We start from the raw sequence: 18534 nt of genomic DNA, 5'->3' as shown, positions 1-18534 counted from the left end.
GCATAAACAAATTTAGGAATGTAGCTGGATACAAAGCCAACACTAAAAAATCAATAGCATTCCTGTACACTTAAAACTCATTCTTGATCCTTCTTAGATCAAACCTAGAACATGGCAGACAATACCTGCCCTTTTTAACTTCACTATCTGTTACAAACTTTCTCTTAGAAGCTACTGATCTTCAAGGTGACAGAATTGTACAATACTTTTTTCTAAGAGTTCCTGTGGCTGGTAGCCAATAGTGACCATGCAATGGTTATCCACAAAAATGAATAACCTCACAATGTTGTGATGGAAGATGAACTCTGCCAGTCGACGAACATTACTCATGTTTGTACAATTAGGGGAACTGGTACCCTGAACCCACCCATGTCAGCCAGGCAAAACTTGCTTCCCTTGACAGCCTGTGGTAGTCATTTAGGAGGAAAACATGTGCTGCAAGCCAGGCCTTGATGTAGCCTGTGAAGTGGAGCACTACAAAGTGACGTTCTCCATCCTTCACAGAGCCAATCCATTCATGCGTCTATTTCTCAGAAATCTCAGTCTGCTCATGAAGACTGGGTCCACAGAGCTATTACCACACCTCATTAGACAAACAAATGATCTCCTCTAGCCCATTTGCATCCTCGTAGGAGACTGCTGGCCTTTCATTTTCACTGTTCGTATTTTTAGATATGCCCTCCTAAAATAAAAATTTCAAATTAAAATATATTCTGAAGATAGTTCTTACTCTTTCTAGAGTATCAAGCATCAACGTTAAAGTACTGACAAATATTTTTTTCCTCTTTTATGATTTATGTTTACTTCAGGAAAGGAACTGTTTTCACTGCATCTATAAAAATTTTGATATTAGGTGTTTCCTTACCAGTGTTTTTTAAAATTTCTCTTTTGTTTTTCCCTGATAAATCAGTCATTCAGAAACATCTTGTTTAATTTCCATGTATTTGTAAAACTTTGGTTTTCATTGGCTCTTCCAGCTCTGACATGGTATTTTCCATCTTCCATCCCTTGGGAGAGTTCAGTCTGTGCATGTAAAAAGGTGCCTGGAATGGTGTGCATCTCACAGCGGTCAGTATGAATGGCTCAGCTCACTCTTCACTCTGCACATGTTCACTAAGCTCATTTGTGAGCATTAAAACCCTCCTCATACTTCCCTTCCTACACACCATTCTCCTAATACTATTTCATTAGATATTAAGACAATGTGAATTTTTCAAATTAAGTTTATTGGCACATTTTAGATATACATAGTGATCACATTAGTTATAAGGGTCTTTTACATGTTAATTATGCATCTTAGTTAGTTTCTGCTTAATCCTATTCCCTCCCCTCAGTTCAACTCATTTTACTCTTCTTAATTGCAAAGCATTGTTTCCATTTTATATTTTTTCTCATTCTTTACTTTTCCTTTCATTCCCTCCACATCCAGTTTTCCTTTCTTTTTGAACATTTTCTTCCTATTTCATGATACGTATTGTGCAGTTGTTTTTTAACTATTCTATCAGCTTTTATACCTGAGAGACAATGTGATATTTATACATACATGTGTGATTTATCACACTTAAGAATATGGTCTCCAGGGACATCTATATATCTAGAAATATCTCAGACTTATGCTTTATGGCTCAGTAGTACTCAAATGTATTAAAATAAAACATCACTTTCATGCATTCATCCAACAATGGGCATAAGGACTGTTTCCAAGCTTCAGCTATTACAAATTGTGCTGCTATAATACATCACTGTGATATAATGCTTTTAAATTTTGGAAAGATACAAAGAAGGGTCACATTTGGGTAAAATAAGATCATTGTCCTAAAATTTGAGGGATCTTCCCACCAGTCTGCACAGCTGTTACACCAGTCTACACTCTTACCAACAGTGGAAAGCAGTTCTATTTTTCCCCAGAGCCTCAATAGTATTTGTCTGTTGATTTTTTTTATAATAGGCATTCAATTATTCTTTGTCATGAAAGTATTTTATTTTTTTGTCTTTTTTTAAATAGGTACCAGGGATCGAACTCAGGACCACACACTTCCAAGGCAGGCACTTATGATGCTGAGCTAAATCCCCAGCCTTGATGAAAGTATATTATTTCTACTTTGATTCTAAAAGACAGTTTTTGCAAGGTACACTAATCTAGATTAGAGCTTTTTTTCTTTCAGAGCCTGAACTGTTTCACTTCATGCTCACATTGGCTTGAGTATTTGAGATGACAATCTGTGATTCAGTTTGGCTTTCCTTTATAGGTGATTTCTTTCATTTCACCAATAGCTTTTAATAATTTGTTATTTTGCTAAATTTCTGGAATCTAGATTAGTACATGCCTTCATGTAGGTTTATTTTGCTCATGATTATTTGCAGTTCTATATGCCTCACTCATTTGTATGTCAAATTATTTATCCACTTCTGGGAAATTTTCTGCTTTATTTCTGTGAACACATTTTTCATGGTATTTATTGATGTCTCCAGCTTTCTTGCTAACTTCAGTCAATTATATACTGTTGTTCTTTGCATTTTTTGCAGGTGTTGGATTCATTTTCATGGCCCCTTTCTCTTCTTGATACATCTTTCTTTTCATGTTCACTAATCCTGTCTTCTCAATCTGATATGCTATCCTTGGCTTCATATAGTTAATTATGAATATACTCAGTTGAATTTTAAATCTCCTGGTTATCTGTTTGAAACTGTTTTGTGTGGATTTCATTCCTTTTCCATGGTGGGAATTGATATTTGCCATCATTTTTACTAAGATCTTCTGGTGTTTATTGGCTTTTGTGTGTCACAAGGTCATAATTATCTTATTTATGGAGCACTGGATGTTGCTACCTATTTGACTCACCAGCTAGTCCTTTGTTACTGGAGCATGGTGATAGTTATCACCCCAAACAGTCACAATGAACATTTGGTCACAACTGGTAAGACATCCTGGATAAAGCAGTGCAATCCAATAACAACATCACCAAACTAAGCTTAGAAATTGGTATCTGCTAATTTGATATCTACAATGACAGGAGTAAGATCTACAGTTATTTAAGAACATCCAATCTAAACCTGGAAATTGTATTCCATAAGTTTCTCCTTGGTAGAGTGATTTTATTCTGTGGGGAAGAGAAATTTTATAGGGATAGGGAACAGAAAACTAACATTTGAAGTGAAATACAGTAGAAGCAAGGCTTGAGGACAAAGCATGATTATGCAGTATTTGGCAAACTGGAGAAAAGAATAAGAGGGAGGGAATGGAGTGAATAGACAAATCCAAAGATTATCCAAATGGAGTGGGGAGACTAGAGACAATGTAAGGTAACATGAAAATATCATAAAGCAAGTGAACTAGTTGTGCAAAATGAGAAAGAAGACAAAATATAGACGTAAACCTCAACAATCCGAAACCAAAAAAAAAATAAATAAAAAATAAATAAAAAATAAAACAAACACCTAAACAGAAAGAAAATGAAAAAGGAAATGCAGCATTCCGAGTCCTATGGTAGTGTCTAAATCAAAACGTAATTGTTAAGAAGTTAGAAAAAGCCAGGTGCTCCAGTTGTAGGCCCTGACAGTGCAACTTCATTGAATTTCAGTGTCCCATGAAAATCTGGAACTTTGCTTCGAGGAGGTAAGACTATTCCCTGCATCTGAAATCACCCTAAGACCCACAGAAGGTACCAGCAAGCCTAACCAGGCCATGCACAGCAACTTCCAACCAGCAAGCAGGGCCCAGAATCCAGTCCCAGGGCCTGACCAAGTGCTGGTTTAATTCCAGTGCATGGGTAAGCCTTACTTAAAAGTTTGCTTCCAGGCAGTAAGACCACTCTCTGTGTCTGAAATCACCAAAGGACACACAGAATCCCCACTTGCACAACTGGCCCACACAGCAAGCTCCAAGCAGCAGTTGCCAGAAGTCTGCCTTATGAGCCATAAGTGGGCCAGGTGATTCCCAGTGCACCAAGGAAGCTTTGAAACATCCCTCAAAACCTGTAAATAGGTGGAACTCCAGCCAGCACTGAGGAATGCCACACTGCCCTGGGACCTTGGCCTGGGCCTCTGTGAGCTTCCTGCATCATGCCCACTGGCTGTGGGGCATGCCTGCTGCCCTCGGACCTTGGTCCATGCCCAGAAGATGGCCAGATGCAGGATTTCTGCTGATACCTTTGGGGCACTCTCTACCTCCTGGACCTAATATTGCTGTTGATCTTCAGCGCCCACCCTTTCTCTCAGAACCTTGTACTACGGTGATTAGCTGTGCTACCTGGAAGGGAGATTCAGTAACTGCCTTGCCCAAACAAAAGATCTCAGTAGGCTTCAGTCAGTGTGGTGAGTATGCACCTAAAATAGAGGTGTACAGTGGTTAAATAAGCCCTGTAGTAAAGCTCCCTCCAACTAACTGTAAGACCTTGATGAGTCTGGCAAGAGTGTGGATGATTCCTTGCTGCACACAGAAAACATCAGATAGGATGAGGAGTGTGCCAGTAAGAACTCCCTCCACTTGGAGAAAATCAAAAAGGCTTATGAGACACAGAGGAACACTATAGCAGCACACTAGGGCCTAAGCTCACAGAAACACTATAGACAGGGAGAGTTGTTGAGATGGAATAACGTGAAGATAAGTTAATAGCAGGAACTAAATGTTGATCTCCATCAATACTACTAGGCTTGTCAGCCCAAGAAGAAATAGGACTCACCCAACAGAGTCTGCAGTGACAAGTACATACTACAAACAGTTGACACTAGTGGGATTGAAGGACCAAATATTAACTCAAAAGGGGAAAATGACAAAATGAAAAAGCAAAATGCAACCTCAAACATCTAGTCCACCAGGCACAAGTGCAGGACACACTGAAATGGAGGACTTTAAAAGTAACACACCAGAAATCTCTGAAAAGATAGTAAGTGAAACAAACAAAAAAACAAATATTCAATGAAGCTATAGAGGAAATCAAATTAGAAGTACTCTCCCATATAAAGACACAAATAACAACCTTAGTAAAGGAGATGCTGAGCACAGCTAAAGAGGAAATAGAGAAAAAATTACAGGAGCACGGGAAACCTTAAATAAAATAAAAAGAAAAGCAGAGTTCATGAAACAATATCAAAGAGATATTCAAGAAAAAAAATTCTATTCAGAGCTGGAAGAACTATTTAAATGAAGCTGAGGTTGGATTGGGAACCTTGAGGACATCATTGCAACTAGAAATCATGAAAGGATTTTTGTTGAAGATAACAAGGCAGCATGAAATAATAATCCAACAGCTTCAAGATGAAGCTAAATGGAACAATATAAAATTAATAGGCATCAGTGAAGATGCAGGAGTCAATACAAATGACATAACTAAAATATTCACAGAAATCATAGCAGAAAATTCCCCAATCATAGGAAAAAATCTGATATGCACAAAAGTGAGGCATATAGAATGCAAAATAGTCACAACCAAAATAAATCTATACCCAGACATATGATAATTAAGATCTCAGACATACAGCACAAAAACAGAATACTAAAAGTTGTTAGAGAAAATTTACAACTCACCTATCAAGGAAAGCTAAATAGAATCACCATAGACTTTTCAGTACAAACCCTCATGTCAAGAAGAGCTTGGAGTGAGGTATTTCAAGCCCTGAAAGCAAAGATCTTTCAACTCATACTGACGTACTGAGTAAAGCTTTCATTCAGACTTAATGGAGAAACAAGTTACTTCCATGATAAAGAACAACTGAATAAATTCATAGCTACAAAACCAACCCTAGAAAGAAATTGAAACACATACTAGATAGAGACAAAAGTGGCCACAATTCCCAGGACAGCAGCAGAAAGAAACAGCAGATAGGACAAGAAATTAAACAATGGGGGAAAACAGAAGCAAACAACTGGAACATCACCTGGGAACTTTGAGCCAGCACATATCTGTGATATCCATAAATGTAAATGACTTCAATGCATCTATCAAAAGAAATAGGTTGACAGAATGGATCACGAAAGAAGTTCCCACAATATGCTGTATATAAGAAACACATGTGACCCAAAAGGAAACTCATCGATTAAAAGTCAAAGGATGGAAAACCGTATTTTATGCAACAGGAACTCAGAAAAGAGAAGACATGTACTTAATACTAAAATTGAAATTTAATTCACTCTTTTTTATGTTTTGAATTTTGAAACTCATTTACTTTAAATATAAATCACATCTTTAATTTATATACCTAGTTTGTATACACAGTCTTGACATGAGTTACCATTTCTCAAACTGACAAGTATTTCCTTAAACTTTAGTGACATTATTTTTCAAGTTTTAAATTTAAAAGTAAGTTGAAAATATTTCCATTTGACACTTCTCTCATTCTCGTCATCTAGTTACATTTCACAATTCATAAGTTGATGTTGACAGGTAAATTTTAAATAGTTTACATTGCCATTTACTATTCCTGTGCAACATGATCCTTAATTGGTAAACTCAAATTGAAATATACTTGACCATAACAAAATCAGAAGTAATTCTACTATTTTAAAAAGACCTCTGAATCCAAGTGTTACTGAAGTCTATCCATGTACTCTTGTTCTCAATAATTTTGATGGTGAAAAATATAGAAGTATGTTCTAGTATTGCCCCATTGCTTTAAGGTGAGAATTTCACAATTTCTGAGATATTTCCATAGTCTCTCGAAAGTATAAAAATGGAGAGCTCCAGCTTTCAGCATTGCAATATAATTAGCGTAGAATTAGCATGTTAGTAAAAATCTGAATAGTTAGTTGAAAGCTGGCCAAAGTTTAGTGTTCAGAAATACAAATTATTTCTGCATTGATTTTTATCTACTAATTTTGGGATTTCTGCAATCCCAAAATTACTGGTTTCTCAAACAATGAGAAAGGGATGACTGAGATTTGTTTCTAGCACATATTAAAACAGAATTTAATTTTTTCCTACTTGAGCAGCTCCCTCCTCAAATTCCTTCTCCCCATAGCTTCTGGATCTGACAGCACCTATGAAGAAAGAATCAGATATTCTGTCTCAGAGGGAAGATGAGACAAGCCAAATGATCAAATGAGCCACCTTTGCTTGGGCCATAAGTAGGCTTTTCAGATATCCCTGTGAGACACTAGATGAGCCCACTTGTGATCTGGAGAGCCAAATCCAAGAATGACAGCATAGCTTTGTCAGCCAATCCTCAACCACTGCTTTCCTGAATGAGAAACACTATTGTCATCCTACAAGAAGCCCTGTGCTCTTACAGATTTAATGGAATTCATCTTTCATATTTAAAGCTCAGTTTGGTGAGACTACTATTCTTGATGCTGTTGAACATGAACGGCCAGAGGGTGGCACAAAAAGCCCTCTGTTGATTAGAAAATAATGCCAAAGTGGGTATGTTTAATGTTGAACATCTGATCAGAAACAATACTCAAAGACCCCAAAAGGGACCCCAAAATAGAGAACAGTTAACAGTGCTTAAAGTACCAAGTGCTTCTCTTACAAAGCATAAAAGAGGGTGGAAGGAAAACAGTAACATGGGAAAGATTCCAGGGGTGCTCCAGGGAACTGAGTAATGTCCTAATCAGTTTTATGAGAGGCTATCAGCAGTGCTTTGACTCTATACTCCATTTAATACCTAAACCGTTGAAAACTAGCACATGATAAATGCTGCTTTTATAGAACAGGCTCAGAAATTCTGACAGTAGGCAAAAGCTGCAACATATAGAGGATTTTTCTTTCATGAAGGTGGCCTAGATTTTGAAGGTGACCAAAAAAGCTTTGTAAATTGTGACTAGGAGATCCAATGGCAAGCTGATAGGAAACTCGAGAGAAAAGCACACCTACTGGCAGCACTACTCACAAAAAGATGGCAAAAATCACAAGGCAAGTGATTGGGCATTGACAAGGCAGAGCTCAAACAGGGCAGGGACCCACAACCCAGCACAGTTATACTGGGATCAGTGTGTGTGATGTAAAAACAATGGGAACTTAAAAAATGAATCTCCAGAAAATGGTGGCAGAAATGATGCAAATTATGAATCTAGGAAGCCACCTGCTAAAGTTTACCACCCTCAAAAGGAGTCAGACTCCACATTATTAGACTTTCAGGAACTTCAGGCTATGAGGAGTAGGCAAGACTGCGATCCATGTCCTTAAGCCTCCCAAAGAATGTATATGCTCACAATGAAAGGAGGGTGCCAACTGATGGACTTTATAATAGATAGTGGATTGAACACTCAGGAGTAGCACAACCTATTGGACCAGTATCCAAATGAAATGTAAATATTTTGGAATCCTCTGGGGTCCCAGAAATGAAGCCACGTTACTAGCCAAAAAAGAATTTAATAGGGTTATGAAGAGTCGAGCATGAATTGCTGTATGTCCCAAAGTGCCAAATTTCTTTTTCTAGAAAGGAATTTCTTCCAAAAACTACAGGCCTAGTTTACCTTTGGGACACAGGGAAATAAGACTGAAGGTTGGCTCAACCTTGGGGCATAATGCTGACTCCTACAATCTCACAAGCAGAGGAATGGAGACTGTAGTTAGATAAGTCAGCCAAGCTGGGGAATGATGAGCTATATAGGCAGACACATAAGGTTCCCAGGATGTATTCTATAGATGACCTTCTGAGCTGGGTGTAAATCAGACAACTGTAATAGTGGAAATGAAACTAGGGACAATTCTGGTCCAAATCTGCCAGTAGCTCCACCCCCAGAAAGCCATGAAAGGCATTCAAGGACATTTAATGCAACTCTTAGAACAGATTATCTTGGTTAGAGGCCTGTCATCCTGGAGCACAGGAACTCTTGTGAGTTTGTAAACAAACAACTAAAGAATGTGGGCCAGTACATGTTTGTTGTGTGAATCAGGGCAGTTAAACCATCCACTCAATAATACCAAATTCACACACACTGATGGGATTTACTCCAGCAAGTGCTGCCTGGTTTCCTTGCTTGAGTTTAAAAGATGCCTTTTGCTACCTCTGCTTTGCAACAGTTAGCTCATTTTTGCATTGCAATGGGAGTATTGTGTCAAGGGCATCCAAGGACAACTCACCTGAACTCAGCTTCTACTGGGATTTAAACTCTCTCACACAATCTTTAGAGAGGATCTGGCTCCTGACCTGAAAGTTTTCACCACACCAGAGGAAAATTGCACCTAGGTGCAGCATGTAGATGACATTCTTCTGGTAGTCGTAACCCATAAGGGCTTATCAGGAAAATACAAACCTCCATCATTTGCTGTGGAGGGCTAGAAATATGTTGTCCAGGAAATAGCACAAATCTGCCAAGTAAAGACCACATATAAAGATTTCATAGTGACACAAGGAGAAAACCAACTGGGCACTGAAAGGAAAAAGATGTCCATGCCCTCCTAATTCTAAACACTTGGTCACAGGACAAGAGAATTCTTGAAGACAGTGGGATTCTGTTACAACTGGAACTCAAATTTCTCATTTATGGTTTTGACCCCTATATAAAGACACAAGAGGGAGAGGCCAGTCTCTTGATAGCTAATCAACAAAAAGCATTTGAACAAATCATAGAAGCCCTGGCTTTGGCCCCACGCTTAGGACACTCAGATATACTTAAGCCTTTTTCCCATGTGTCCATGAATGGAAGGATATGGCCATAGGGTTCTTAATCCAGAACATGGAATCTTGGCATTTCCTGGTGCCATACTTATCAAAACTATTGTACTCTGTGTTCCGATTATATCCTCCATTCTTCACGGCACTTGCTGTCACTGCCTACTGCTGTAGGAGGCTGACTAGCTATCTCTGGGACCACAATTGATCATTAAAATGCCACACTTGGCTATAAATTTAATGGACCAAAGGAGATACCATTGGTTGGCAAATCTAAAGATGGCTTGTTATCAGGGCTTCTGTACCAAACACCACATGTAACTCTAGAAGCAGTGAAAATTTTCAACTGAATTAATTTGCTCCAGTCAGTACTTGCCAACGTTTGACAGTTTCTTAGCTGTGTTTGATGCTATTGTCTGTTGTACTATCTTAGCTAGGTTGTCACACTTGTTGTAATCCTTGTATGACAATACTGTGATTGTGTGGGGTCATAACCATCAGAGTAGCCTACTATCAAATCTCTGTGTGCTGAATTAAATAAATAGACATTTGTCTTCCACATTACATTGGAAAAGTTATATCTTCAGGTAGACACAAAGACCAAGAATCAAATACACCTACAAGACAACTCTGAGGAATAGAAGTTTCCTAGGACAGCCTCAATACTAAATCTATGTACCATAAAACAATATACACGCATCAACCCAAAAAGCATGTTAAAATAAAAAGAATAGAAAATTACAAGATGCATAAGCCGAATACAAACCAGAATTCTAAGCCACAAATGACAAGTCCAGGGTACAATGAGGTAGAGGAAATCAAAAGCCAACAACCTTTGTTTTCCAGAATGATAGCAACAGAAGTAAAAAAAAAAAAAAAAAAAAAAAAAAGACTCAAGAAGCCCAGAATAAAGCCTTTCCAATTAATAAGTGAAAACTTTTATGTTTTTGGTTGGATCATTGAACACAACTGTTTGCCGTCTCTCTGCAACAGTCTCTCTGTTTGAATGTTCACTTTGTATGTTTGATACTGTGACTTGAGCAACTATCTCTAAAACGATAATGTATAATCTATTAACTGGTGATTTCTTACTGGGGTTTTTTTTTGGTTTTTTTTTTTTTTTTTTTTTTTTTTTTTTTTTTTTTGCAGTTCTGTATTACTTGTACCTTTATACCGCTTTGTTTTGTTTGTTTTTTCTCTTTTTCCTTTTAAATAAAATTTTAAAAAAGACCCAAGTAAATGAGGCTACAGAGAAATTTATCTATCAAATAAAAAAGAAATGGCAATCAGAAAAATGTATTTTCTGAATGATTCTAGACTAGACACAGAGAGAACACAGAAGAGCTAAGGAAAATAATGGAAACCATAAATGTCCAACTAGAAAAGAAATGGAATCTGTGAAACACTTTGAAACAGATATCCAGGAGATTGAAAATTCCATTGAATGTATACACAATTGACTGAATAAAGGTGAGGACACAGTTTCAGACTTTTTTGTTTTAAAGAGAATAAAACAAAAGAGAACACAACAAAGCAAATCAGAACAGAACAATGCAAGCAACACAGCACTTCACAAGACAACCAGTCATCAATATCACCTAACATAATGTCTCTTTTCTGTGACATAGTTGAGCATATCTTCACACATAGTAATATCAAATATAAAAATACTATAAAGCCATTCAAAAGAATGAAAGCATTAGAGGACTTCAAAACCAAATAAAATAAAATGAACAATGGCTACTATAATACATCATTTTCCTCAAAAAATTTGTCTATATCATCACACATAATGAAATCAAATAAACCACAGCAGCACAGAACCAATCAAAACAGAAGAACAAAAGCATGGTGAGGCTTTAAAGCTTGATAAGAAGAAATCAGCAATGGCGACCATAATGTCTTGTTTTATTCAGAATAGCTGTTCGTACCATTACATATAATAAAATCAAACAAGACAGAATAAAACCAATTAAATAAATGAATGAAAGCATTATAAGACTTCAAAGCAATATAATAGGAAACCGTGATTACCATAATATATCCCATTATATTCATAATAACTGCCCCTACCATCTGACAGCATAGAACCTAACAAAAAAAGACAGAACAAAGCCAAACCTAACAAAATTGGGTAAAAAATGCAAGAGTTCAAGATAAGACAATAACAAATTGACAGTAGTTTCCACCTTTTCCTCCAAGGTATTTCCTCCCTTTTGCTCTTTCATGATCTATTTTGCATTTGGATCCTTTTAACTCCTGTTTCTTATGCTAGGGTTCACACACATGATTTTGAACTGCTTCAGCCATAAGCATGATCTCCATTTGCGTCTATTTACCTACAGGAGCTTTAATATTATTCTACTTTACAGCTGGGTAGCTTTCCACTGCATAAAAATACCATATCCTTCTTATCCACTCTGAAGTTCATAGGCAAATTACTCTTGCTTTTTATTTGTCTCCGGTCACACAAAGCAATTGTTTTCTCTCCTTTGACTTTCAGTCTGTGAATCTGCTCTCCAGTTAAATGTGTTTCTTGTGTATGCTGTATCAATGGATCCTGGTTCTTGATCTGCTCTCCCTATGTTATTTTTTATTGCTGACCTGAGACCATCTACATTAATGATTACAACTGCCATACATTTATTTTTCTCTGTCTTGCTATCATGTTGTTTGCCCTCCACTTTTCCCCTTCATTCAATTGTGTGTCTTGCTTGGTGATCCTCCTCTGCTGCTGTTCCTGGAACCATGGTCAGCTTTATCTCTCTGTAGAACATCCTGTAGCTCTCTCTGTTAGGGTTCCTTTGGAAGTCATGAATATCTTCAGTTGTTCTTTATCATGGAAGTATCTTATTTTTCTTTCAACTTGGAAAGATAATTTTGCTTGGTTGGTCAATACGGGTTGCAAGATTTTTTTCAGGGTTTAAAAGACTTCACTCTTGACTTGATAGTTTCTATTGATGAGTCTGTTGTGAATCTGATTGGTTTTCCTTCATAGGTGATCTGTCTCTTTTCTCTAAGAGCTTTTAATATTCTATTATTGTGCTGAATTTCTGGGACCTTGATTATTGTCTGGGTATAGATTTACTTTGGATATGGCTATTTGGAGTCTTATGTGCCTCACTTATCTGCATTTCAGATTCATTTCCCATGTTTGGGAAGTTTTCTTCTATTACTTCTGTGAATATCCTTTTAATTTCATTTATGTTGACCCCCCTTCTTCACCTACACCTATGTCTTAATTTATGCTTCTTTGCATCATCCTGCTGCCTTTGGGTTATTAGTTTCTGATTTCATGTTATTTTTAAGAGATCTTTTCTTTCATGGTAACTAGCTGCAATCCTAACTTCAAGGTTTGAGAGTCTATCTTCAGTCTCTTTTAAGAGGTTGTGCCAGGTTTTGATTGAATTTTTAATTTCCTGTATCTCTCTTTAAAGCTGTTTCATACATTATAATTCCTTTCTACATTCATTCAAGTTTTCCATCACTTTCCTCTGCTCCTCTTTTTTGTCTATGTCTTCTTTAGACCTACTGAACAATTCTTTCAGCATATTTGTGGCTTCTTCTTTTATCTGAGACATTATTTCTGATTTGACTGCTTTTACAATCTCATGGAGTTGTTTCCTTACTTCAGTTGCTATCCTCTCAGGAATTTCAAGTGTATTCTTCTATAACCTTCTGCTTGCCATTATATCACACCCTGGCTCCACTCCTATGTGGCTGTAGTACTGACATCATCAATCCAAACTCTAAACAATGTACCAATCACAAATGCACAATGCAAACTCAGAGACACAAGAAAGATGGCCCTGGGGCATCCCAGGAATTGGGTCCCCACCATCTGCAGCCTCACTGCAAAGGTGAAAGAATTTGCTTAGAGGGAAAAGCTGCAGAGTGCCATTTTCCAGAATGGTGACAGAGGCCACATGAGGTTCCAGAATGGTGGCAACATAGAGAAGCTTTTCCTCGCAATCAGGGGGCCATAGACATAAACCATAACAGTGGTTTTTATAACTTTCAATGGAATTTTTGATTTCTTGTATATCTCTTTGCATCTGATCTTTGTATTCTGTTTATTTCTTATATTGTTTATCCAGGTATTCTACCTTTTTGTTTAGTTCCTCCAATTTTTTTAAACTGTGTCATCTTTAGATATGTTTAGCATCTCTTTCATTTGTTTTATCATTTCTTCCTTTACCTGGGAGATTATTTCTAGTTTGAAATCCTTTAAAGCTTCCTGGAGTTGCTTCTTTATTTCAGTAACTATTATTTAAGATATTTCAGATGTATGGCATATATTTTATTCTATGTGCATAGCTCCTGAGGTTTCTTGGGATGGGCTGGAGGTTTGAGATTTCATTTTGGTTTTTTGCTTTGTCATTTTCCTATATTTCTATGCTTCAAGTGTTTCAAGGCTTCCCCTGGATGTGTTGGAAATCAAGTCCTGTGCCCTAGGCTCCTGGGACTGAATGGAGGTTGCTGTTAGGAGGACTAGTTACCTGGACTAGTTAGGTGCTCAGGCCCTCTTGTGCCACCTTCAGTTCTCCAGTTAGCTGGGAAGGCACCTAACCACTGTGGATGATGAGCTAAAGCTCTCCTCTGGTGAAGACTAATGCCCTGGAACTCATTTCAGCTGCTCCCATAATTGAAGAAGGTCACTGGGCATAATATAGTTGGTCCTCAAATCCTCCCAAGGCTAGTCTAGTGTAGCTGGGTTCTGTTTAGGTCCTTGAGTTCCAGAAGGGATGATCTTAAAGTCTCCCGAAGCTCGAGGTGGTGCATAGACTTGCCCCAGTTGCCAGCTGAGTTTCCAGTTTTGGGTGAAGGTCACTAGGAATTTCCTGCACAGGCCTGAAAACTGCTGAGATAAGCCTAGTGTAGCTGGGCTCTGGGTGGGTCCTTGAGCTCCAGAAGAGATGATCTTATAATCTCCTGGGGCCCTGGATGGCACACAGACTTACCTTAGCTGCCAGCTGAGTTTCCCGGTTTGGGAGAAAGTCACTGGGCATGCCCCTGATAGGCCTGAAACTTGCTAAGCCAGTCTAGTGTGGCTGGGCTCTGGGCAGGTCATTGAGCTCTGGAAGAGATGATCTTATAGTCTCCCAGGGCTTGAGGTGGCACACGGACTTACCCCAGCCACCAGCTGAGTTTCCTAGTTTGGTCTGAATTCTAAGCTTTTACCCAAAATTTCTCTGGGCTGCAAGTTCCAAAATTTCATTCACAGTCATGGGAGGGTGCTAGAGAATTCCTTCAAAATGCTCATAGGACAACATGAGATCCCTAATTACACATGTAGAAGAGAAAGCAAGTATGCAGAAGTACTGACAGAAACACCCTGGGGAACCTCAGCTGAGATTGGACCACTGCTGGAACCCTAAAAATTTCCACTGGTGAGGGGTGGTGGAACAGGAAATGATGGAAGCACATCCATGGTGCTTCAGCTACCAAGAGTATAAAGGGCCTGAGATTAGCATCTATCCAAGAGTATAAAGTTACCAGAGTCCATATACAGAGACTTCTTGGGCTTCTCACAACTTTTTCTTTCCTTTGGATCAAAGAGAAGGAAAAGAGAGAAAGAAATATGTTTCTGGGATATCAGAATAATTCACTGATTTTTAAAGATGTCTCCTGAGTGAGATGTTTAAAAAGATGGGAAGAACACGTGTCTCCTTCTACAACTTATACATGTTACTCAGTACATTTCAGCACTACTATTTTTTTCTTTTAAGTTACCTTTGGCTTATTTGATTTTACACTGACAGTGTCAAGTGTCCTTTATTCTATTAGATGACCCCAAAGGACATGTTTTTGGCTCTTACCATGGTGTCCTTGATGCTTCTTTTCTGCAGGACCTGGGCGGGACTGCTCATCACAGAAGGCCCTAAGGGTCTTCAGTTTCTCTCAGATGTGAGTGCTGAGATGGACAGGAACAGAGTCTGCATATCTTTTGTGAAAATCATCCTAACTGTGACTGTGTTACATTTGTCAGCCACACAGAAACATTATATCCTGACTGCAGATACATCAGTCAATGTGGAGGTTATTTACTATGATACTGATAGTTGAAATGATGTGAATCAGAACAGAGTGCAACATTAGTGTCACAGAAAGTTTGGATGACAAATTCATGATGGCAAGCTCAGCTGGAGGGCAGAAAATTCATACTTGATCCATTCCATGGGATTCTTATTTTTTCACACAAGCATGAAGAGATTTCAGGTTTCAAAAATTTTGTCAAAGAAGCCACCCTTTTCAGGAACCCAGAAAACACTATCTCTTTATGTATTGGTACAAGAATTTCCATTGCTCCTTCTCTGAGTCTGACTATGCATTAGAGAACTGTACACTTAATACTTCTATGGCTTGGTTGCCTCAAAATAGTCTTGATACAGCCACGAGTAATGGGAGCTACAGTACATAAAATGTAGCCCATGCTGTCCATGCGATGCTTTTCAAAGAAATACAAAGGCAACCAATGAGAGGTAGACAAGTGATGATATTTCTCCCTGAAAGGTAATGTGTCTTCTTTTGGATGGCGTGCAGTGTCATCAAGTTGAATCTCTAAAGTTATTTTATGTATTTCATCCAAGTATATTAAACCATTTCTAGAAAATGCAAGCTATTGTATATCAAACTTATTGTTAAAAAGTTGATTCTCAATTGAGTTGAAATGATCCTCAAACAAAGAGCCCCTGGCAAAGAGGAAGAATCAGAAGGCCAGGTCATTGCTTCTATCCATATAGGATGTCAATGTCTTACCCATAAAAACATGTTTCATTATTTTCTTTAAGGGCAATTGGAAAGGCTGTAGTCACTGACTAACCTAAATGGCAGCAAACCTGACAATGCATGTAATTAAATTTCATTTGTCTTTAAATCTTCTGATAATTATTGAACTCTGTTGGAAGATGCTATGAGAATAGGGAAATAGACAATAAAAATTGTGGCTTTTAGAAGATTTGATTCCACAGTTGATATTTTTCCCTAACCCAACTGTGTATCTTATTTAAATGGTTTGCATAGATTATTTTCCTGAAAATTATTGGCATTTATTGATTCCATGGTGATATTTAGATATTAGACATTCATGTACTCCAATTTAATAGATGTCCAGTGTTAAGGTTGTTTTTATATAAATGGAATTAACAACACTTTGGAACTTTCCTTCACCCATATTTTCTGTGTTTTATTCTGGAGCCCTGTTCACATAGAATGATTCATCTCTTTTAGCTGCATTCCTATCTGAAGAATATCCAGTTTAACAATCCTGCTGGAGATCAAGTGAACTTGAATGATGGAAGGAAACAGAATTCAGAATATGACATTCTCAATTATTTGGATTTTCTATAAGGTCTTAGATGTAAGACTAAATTAGGTACATTTTCTTCACATGCTCAACGTGACCAAATAATGACTTTATCTGAGGCTATGATAGAGTGAACTATAGAATTACAGAGGCATGCTGAATCTAATCATGACTCACTTCCTTAGCCATGAATGAGCTAAATCCTTTCATAGCTTTTGTGCTCACAATTTTACTCGTGCAAAGGTCACATGTAGAAATTGAATAACCAAACTTTCACTTTGAAAATCTGTTTATAAGCTTTCTAGTGAGTGAGAAAGAAATGCATTTACCTCATTTTGTTTTTGTAAATATATATTTCATATTTTGAAATAATTTTATCATGTAATTAATTTTGTTTATGCATGTATACAACTTAAATTCATTCCTGTACCTCTGAAAAAGTAAATACCTAAGAAGTTACCACCATGTATTTTTCCCTTAGACTCCCCACTTGGTGTATAGTGAGAGTTGCAGTCCTGGATTTAGAAAAATCTCTCAGGAGGGAATGGTTGCCTATTGTTTTGATTACAACCTTGTTCAGACAATGAGATCACCACTGACTCAAGCAGGAATTGTGGCCCATGCCCTCCATGAGATGCTCACTCTATTTTCACTCTTTTTTATGTTCACTTCCTCCATGCAGGAGAGGGAAAATATATTGTAGGGGACACAAATGATAAATGCCTCCATCACTTATCAAATCATTTGTTATATTGAGTGCCATTGTCTAGTTGGGTATCACATTTTTCCCTTTGAAATGCATTCTAGTTCATTTTCCTTTCATTTCATTCTAACTAATTTTGTGTTGGCTTTTTGCATTTCTAGAAATTAATGCAAAATGTATTCTGTCAATGATTTATGTTCCTGCTACTCTTATTTGTCATTATGAGACAGGATATTATCAATTTGCTTCAGACTCCCTCATAAATTCAATAGACCTGTATTCTCTGGCAGAGCACTTATGAACTCCACATCTAACTACATTAATTTATTTCTCTAGTCCCATTAAAAACATTCTTTGCTCAAGCCCTTTTCCCTGTTCCACAGCTTCGAAGTTCCATCTGCATTGTGAAATTTAACATGAAGTAGGATTAAATCGAACTGTTTACAACCTCTGGGTCCACAGGAAGATTACAGTCAAGACATGATCAGGTATCCTTCATTTTCCAGTGCCTGATGCTATTCTTCACACAAAGAAGATGTACAGAGAGATTGAGTTTGATTGGACATAGGGTGATGTTTCTGATATAAAACACAACACAATCTAATTCCTAGAATGTAAGCCTCATTCACTTAAAATGCATACGTGAGTGGGGAGATAGACCCTGGCATGAATTAGAGTGTACTTCACAAATGCAAGGATGAGATATGCATGCAGAATATGGGATTTTACAAGTCTTAACATTTCCACTTCAGGAGAGTTTCATAGGCATTGACACAGATGAGATAGTGCTAGAATTATATCAGGATACAAAGAGGAGGCATAAATCCTTTTAGGATTATGAGAAATGGTCAAAACGGCATAGCATCATTCATGGAATATTCAAGTATCCTAAAGGAAAACACTATGTTATCAAAACACAGATATAATGAGGATGAAGGCTGAAACATAGTCTATAAAATTTATAGAAATC

General features: G+C 37.6%; 1 protein-coding gene across 1 annotated transcript in view; it reads right to left on the bottom strand.

Moving 5' to 3' along the window:
* Nucleotides 1-14564, bottom strand: part of LOC106025090 (vomeronasal type-2 receptor 116-like) — a 32247-nt gene extending 17683 nt beyond the window's left edge. The window contains exon 1 of the mRNA XM_063232816.1: nt 14517-14564. Within this exon, the coding sequence (XP_063088886.1) occupies nt 14517-14564 (48 nt within the window). The remainder of the gene's footprint in view (nt 1-14516) is intronic.
* Nucleotides 14565-18534: the final 3970 nt, after the last annotated feature.

The sequence above is a fragment of the Cavia porcellus genome, unplaced genomic scaffold (genome assembly GCF_034190915.1).
Source record: "Cavia porcellus strain 051 isolate PalLab524CR breed Dunkin Hartley unplaced genomic scaffold, mCavPor4.1 scaffold_21, whole genome shotgun sequence".
Taxonomy (NCBI): Eukaryota; Metazoa; Chordata; class Mammalia; order Rodentia; family Caviidae; genus Cavia; species Cavia porcellus.
This window is presented reverse-complemented; position numbering and strand designations above follow the sequence as displayed.